Source organism: Austrofundulus limnaeus, unplaced genomic scaffold, assembly GCF_001266775.1.
Source record: "Austrofundulus limnaeus strain Quisiro unplaced genomic scaffold, Austrofundulus_limnaeus-1.0 Scaffold246, whole genome shotgun sequence".
NCBI classification, from domain to species: domain Eukaryota; kingdom Metazoa; phylum Chordata; class Actinopteri; order Cyprinodontiformes; family Rivulidae; genus Austrofundulus; species Austrofundulus limnaeus.
The window spans coordinates 139992-146596 of NW_013952648.1; the positions used below are offsets into that span (position 1 = coordinate 139992).

Below are 6605 nucleotides of genomic sequence, written 5' to 3' on the forward strand. Positions count from 1 at the left end.
GTATAGTACTACCCACAAACTTTATGGATGATTTTATGGATTAAATTTTATGTATTATACTTGAATAAATATGGTAATGTGCACATAAAATATCCCAACATTTTGTTTCTCTTTCCAAAGATGAAGCCAAAAAAGTGCATTTTATGTAAATTTCAAAACATCTTACTAAAAAAAACCTTTTCTTTTAAAATGTTCAGACACCCACTTTTTGAATGGGCGTGGGTGGGGAGGCTCATTGGTGGGCCCGATGGAAAGGCCTTTATCAGAGCTAAACAACAACAAAATTCTGAATCTCCTATGTTGAATAGTTTTTTTTAGTTATAAGCAATTTTGTATGTGCAGACACCCCCTTTTCAGATGAAGCCCCCTCCTCAAATACAGGATCTATTGTAAAACCGTTGACTGGTGCAGTGTAGGTCAGACACATCTAAATTCCTAACAAATTTCATGTTGATCGGTAAAGCTGTTTCATTGCTACGGTTGACCAAAAATCACTGGAAAAATAAATAAATAAATAAATAAATAAATAAAATACTAAAACATGACCCCCTGCTTCGCGTATGGGGTTTATAAAGAATTCTGCTTCTTTGACCACAACTTGATGACTCATCATTATCTCATCAGTGTYGTCACCTACTTGTCCTCCACAATCTCTCTGTACGTCTTGATGCTTCTCCTCCTCTGAGAGGTACAGCTGTCTCCTGATATTAGACGCTCCATCAGCTTCCTCTCCTCCTCTTTTTTAAYCAGATCCTGAGAGATGCTCCTCCTCCGGCTTTTCCATCGGGCCAGGTCCTAACAGCAGAAAAGAAAGGAAAAAAGAGGTTTCAGGTAAAGTTAGCTCGGCTGCTGAGGAATCTGCAGAACTGCTGTGGTCCTGACACTGTTAAAGGAGGATCAAACTTGTGCAACAAGCTGCAGGCAGAAGAAACAGGTGTGCCAACCTGCAAGTAAAACAGCAACACGGTTAAGAAACTTCCAAACCCTTACGTCCTGCCAGTGATTGTCCTCCTCTTTCATTCTGTTGTACTGGTTGTGCATGAGCTCATGGCGCACATGACTGTGTGGCCGCAGGATGGCCTCTTCTTCATCATGCATGTCGATCATGCTCAAACTCCTGAATTTATGACACGAGACAGGCAGAGAACAGGATTTATTAAAAACACAGAGTGACCCAATATAACTAAACTCAGCACAAAATGTTGGGACATTTGTGTTTGGTAGATTATTTCTTTGTTGTAACAAACCTTGGCAATAAATCTTATACCGTTGGAAAGCCTCTTCTCTTTTAAACGRTGCCACATTTGTAAGGAACATGTATTTGTGGGATGAGCAGTAGAGCTGAGTTTGTGGGTTGAACACATGAAAAATCTGCCATATCTTCTCTGCCAAAGAGCTTATTTTGCTGTCGCTTTTTCTGAGCTTCTGGTCCCCACAGGTGCTGCCAATCAGGTGCCCACTATATTGCCAAGAAGCTTTGTTACAGATAAATTACCGTATCTACCAAACACAAAGTTCCTCAATTTCTGTGCCACGTATAGTTCATTGCATATGATTTAATACAATKTTAAAATTGAAAAACTAATTTATTTTTGCAAATCCTCTATTTCTCRTCGCATTTAAATATTAAATTTCAAAAGAAAATACAACATGTGACAATACAATATACTGCGCAGGTACAAAATACTAGGGTATGGCTGTAAAAATAGGATTRTGTTCAAGTTTGTTGCAGCCTTTAACAAACTTGTTAAAGGTTAAAGACAAAATAGCAAACCTGTCTTAAATCCGCCTTACAAAGCTAGAAAKCTTTTAAAAGAGCCCTTCGACTTTTTTTTATCAACCCTCAACAGCCAAAATAAAAAAAAGATGACCATATGCAGCTGGCAGAGGCACAGATGGAGTGGAATGGAGAACAATTCATTGGTTTTAAACACTGGTTGCAACCGAAACAGTTTATATTTACAATATTTGATGAATATAGATGAAGCTAAACAAAATTAGTTTTTAAAGTTCATATTCTGTATGCACTTCTTAAACGGCAGCGCTATTTTTCCCAACTAAAACTTAATGGAAAAATACAACTAAAGAGCAAACCAACATTAGATAAATAACCACAATTACTAAAAATATTTGTATTTTGTTCCGTGGTTTTATAAGCTTTTATATTTTTTGGAGAAACATGACATCTTAATGACATAAAACCTTTTTAATTAGTTTCCCAACTTGGTCGCCACATWTAAAATGAAATGTTAAAAAAGTTCACTAACGTATTTTTCATTATTTAACTCACTTTGAGTGTTAATTTTCCACTTACATAATGTTATTTAGCTCACTGTTCTTCCATTTCGCTAATTTTTGCTACATGTTAAATTTAAATGTTAAGATATCAAATGTTTAAATCTAAATGTAAAAGTTAAACCTTAAATGTTGAAGGTAAAYTGARGTATTTTGGAATGGAACGCAGCCGTCGCTGTTGGTTCTCTGCTCATGTTATGATGTCATCATCCTGAGACAATAGCAACGGCTAGCCTCTAATGCAGCTAAATCTTCCCTACAAGACATCAAACTTTAAGTTATGGCCTGTGTCTGAGCTGTACTTCAAACTGCTGGACCACAGGTACCACCCATATTGGTTTTTATGAACACAGTTTGAATTTAAATATTAAATATAATCTCCAGCAGCATTAGCAGCAGCTAGCGGTGGCTAGCAGCAGCCATTGTAGATGTTTATTGGAAGGGAGACAATTAGCTAAATGTAAGAGCAGTGAGCTAAATAATGAAAAATTTCTTAGTGATTTTTTTTAATCATTTCATTTTACACTTGGCGCCCTATAGCCCAATGCTATCTGCAGTTAATGTGTAAAAATAGTGAAAAAGCTGTATGTGCATGAAAAGAAACAGATTTGATTGATCGTTCTCATCAGTCTACCAACAGACCGATTAAAAGGATACATTTTTTTGAAATCCTTCTTTTTCTCATTTAAATCATTCAGTTGGGGTCTATATAAAAGGGGTAGAGACTAAATAAAACTTTTCTGCTCTCCTAGAAAATCCATGTTCACAAAAAAATGTGTTTAACGACTAAAAAGGTGGATTTAGCWCGATGTGTCCACTTTAAACGGCTCACTGACATGAAACTGAGCTTTTGCTCTGAAAAGAAAACTTACTGCGGATCATCTGACACACAATCTGTGTGGCTGCAGACACAAAACACACGAAGACAACATACAGTAACACACAAATACATGAACACACATTAACCCATGCAAATATCTAAAACACAGAGTGTTAAATTGTCAGTAAAATATAACGTGGTCTGCACGGCTGTACTCATCAGGCTCTGGGATCAGTGACAGACCCCCCAAACAAGACACAAGGGGGCAGTCTTCTCTAAACCACAGCCTGAGCAGAGCTTTACTGCAAACCAAAAACACAACCAGCATACAAAGAGGCGCATTTGGCAGCAATCTTAACAAAAAACTGATAAATGGCCGTTATTTAAGCACATGCATGTTGTATTAGCATCGGAACATCAAAGATGTAGTTCCCTTTCTGTTTGTCTTCAACCATGGAGGTTTTCACCGTTTCTTTTTAAAAGAGTTGCCTCTGTTTGGGTGGGAGAATCTGTGGTTGTGTCCCACATGGGAAGAAATGTGGACAGATGAAGAGGACACTCTCAAAAAAAAAAAGGAAAACCAGATAGATTGCTTTCTGTGACAACATGGTATGCATTAAAAATAATCTGCAAGAAAATCTGACTTCATAAAAGCCAACATCACTGCAGGATTACTTTAGTAGTTGGCTTTTAAAAAAAATCTATCCATTCTGCAAGATTTATAAAGTAGATCTGGGTTAAAAAAATGGGTCAAATTCAGTTTAGCGCTGGAGTTATTTGAAGAAACCAAAAGGCAGCGTTCTGGGTGTATGTTTGAGAAAAAAAGCAARAGAATGGGAACATGTTCTTTTCAGGTTTTGCATGCAAACCGTGTACGATATGTGTAACTTTAATACAGAACTTACAATCTGTGTTCATGAATATAAAGTCATGCAAATATTCAGGTGTTTACACATCTGTTTGAAAGCGATGCAGGTTTATTTCACATGCAGATAGAGAGTAATCACTTTAAAATAGATCAGATTCTAAAGGCAAATCAAAGAGTTCAAGCTCAAAGCATCAGACTCTGATGAAATCTAACGGAGTTGCAGGACTGAGCTCACGTTGCAGGAAGGCTGCAGTCCGAACAGGGATCCTCCTCCTCCTCTGGGTCATCTTCATTCACAGCCTCTCTGTGTTGGCCTGCATCACTCGCTGCCATGGCAGAGGGCACAGGAAGGAAGTCTGATGGACTCTGAGTGGATCGGGGCGAGGTCAGCACTCGACGGGCCTTTTGATCTTCTCCATCTGCACCTGCGCCTTCCGTATCCTTCGGCTTCGCGGCGGCCGAGCGCCCCCCGGCTGCGTCGAAGGCGTTCGGCGACAGAGCCGACGAGCACCGGAGGAGCTCTTCCGAGGACGAGCGAGCTGGAGTACTGCGGAAAGCAAAGGAAACTGAAGCGTTTCGCTGCCTGGTATCCTCCTATATAATCAGACAGCATTCCTCTGGCAGATCCTTGAACGTGGAGCCTTGGTTTTTTTTTTTTTTTTTTTTGAGGACATAAATCAAACGAAGCATTGCATGCTTTTAGATCTCTTCAGAGCGGCCCGGACGCMAAAACAACGTAGAGTCACAAAGTCAAACCCGAATCTCACTTCAACACTTTGTTTCGTCACCATGTGATGAACAGTTACTTTGTGGGAGGCTTATTATTGCAGTGCAAACTCCCAGAGTGCCCAGATGGGAGAGGGAAACTGGCCAAGTGCCAGCAGCGAGAGGGCCAGACTTCAGTCACAATCTGCTCAGGGTCAGGGACGGAAGAGGGCCTCATTTCCTTACATCCTGAGGGCGGGTCACATGTTCGTAGTGTTTTTGTCTGTTTGGATGCGTGTGTGTTCAACCAGGACAGTGTGCGTTTCATTTGTACTTCAAAGTACACAAAAAGGTTTGGGTGAGGGGAGTGGATGTGAAAGAGGTGGAGGTGTCTTTTAGATAGCTCCTTTGAATTTTGTTGTGTTACCTTTTTTACAATGCAAGGACAATAAAAACACAAAACCATCCTTTTACTGTTTAAGTGCATGCATTAACACACCAAACACACACCACGTTGACGCTAAATGTCATTCCCATTCAAATAATTATCATTTGACGCCATGAAAGACGGGTGATCATGCCTGTATTTTTGTGTCTGTTTTGTTTGCCTGATAGTAAAATACCACATAAACCCCTAACAAATATTAATGACGCTCTTAGAAGTTAATCAGATCTAACACAGCAAAAACAGGAGCGTTAAAATTTCAGTGTTAAACTTTTGGGTGTTAATTTAACACCCCCTAGTGTTATTTGAACACTTTCTGAGTAAACTGACCTCCAGTGTGGGTGTTAATTCACAGTGTTGATTTCCTCAGTGTTGTCTCAACACTGGACAGTGTTAAATAAGCTCCGCCCACTGTTAATACGACACCATGCAGTGTTGAAAGAAGTTCTGAAAAGCCCCGCCCTCTTCCACCTCCTGTCAGACAGACCAGTATTTTCTCAGCAAGGAATGCTGGGTAATCTTGTAGAAATGATTTGTTTTCATGTTTATGACTATTAAAGATGTTCACGAGAGTAAAAATTTGTTGTTCTGGTTAGTTTTCTTGTTCAGTTTGATCAAGTGGTTCAAGTTTAAATTTATGTTATTGGCCAAAAATCAACACCATGAGTGAGAGGTACTTCCTGGTGTGTGAAGAGTGACTCCATTATACTTTTCTACTAAGTACTGAGCAGTGTTAATGCAACACTACAAAGTTAGATTTTAACTCTGAGTGTTAAAGTTATACTCTGGAATATATAGTGTATTGATACTTTGTGGTGTTAGTTAACCTTTTTAACACCATAATTTCCTTTGTTAATAACAATAATAATAATAACAACAACAAGTAGACATGGGTTTTTACGATGTAAAAACAAGTGTGCATTGCCATGTAGCATGGCTTTGCCTGCAGTAATGGACTTGCAGAATGAACTTTGACCAAGTTCAAATGTGTTTACTATACCAGCTTGTGCCAGTCACGTCAGCAGGTGTTTGTAATTAAGGTATTTGTGTGACAATATGGAATTTGAAGACATTTTTTGTTAAAGTTGCATTAGCTGGGTTTTGAACCCTGATCTCCCACATGAAAGTCCATGACATAGACCATTAGACCTGTGGCAGAAGATAGTGGCAGGGGTTGGTTTGTATGTGTGCAGAAAGAGGCCACATTGCCAATATAATTATTGACACAAAAATGCATAATATTACAACAACAGAGCAGTATTAAGACAATATTATAATAAAACATCAAAATACAATCATATTAGTACTGTAAACACTGAACTACTGAGTTGAAATATTAAACTATGGTGCAGTACCAAGTTGAGTACAGCATGGGGCAGTAATGGACCAATACAAGGCTCCATTGACTGCCATTATAATTCATTAAACATTAATATTTCATAAACTATAAGTTTTACAGGCACCAAAAGGCA

General features: G+C 38.7%; 1 protein-coding gene across 4 annotated transcripts in view; it reads right to left on the bottom strand.

Annotated features, from left to right (window-relative positions):
• Nucleotides 1-637: 637 nt before the first annotated feature.
• The window catches only part of LOC106525884 (LIM and calponin homology domains-containing protein 1), a gene marked incomplete at its 3' end in the record, with an annotated part of 76040 nt that continues 70072 nt past the window's right edge, over nt 638-6605 (bottom strand). For 2 of the 4 annotated variants that reach the window (XM_014020262.1, XM_014020263.1), the window contains 2 exon segments: nt 638-795; nt 991-1117. In XM_014020262.1, coding sequence (XP_013875716.1) covers nt 638-795; nt 991-1117 — 285 coding nt within the window. 4 annotated transcript variants of the gene reach the window in all.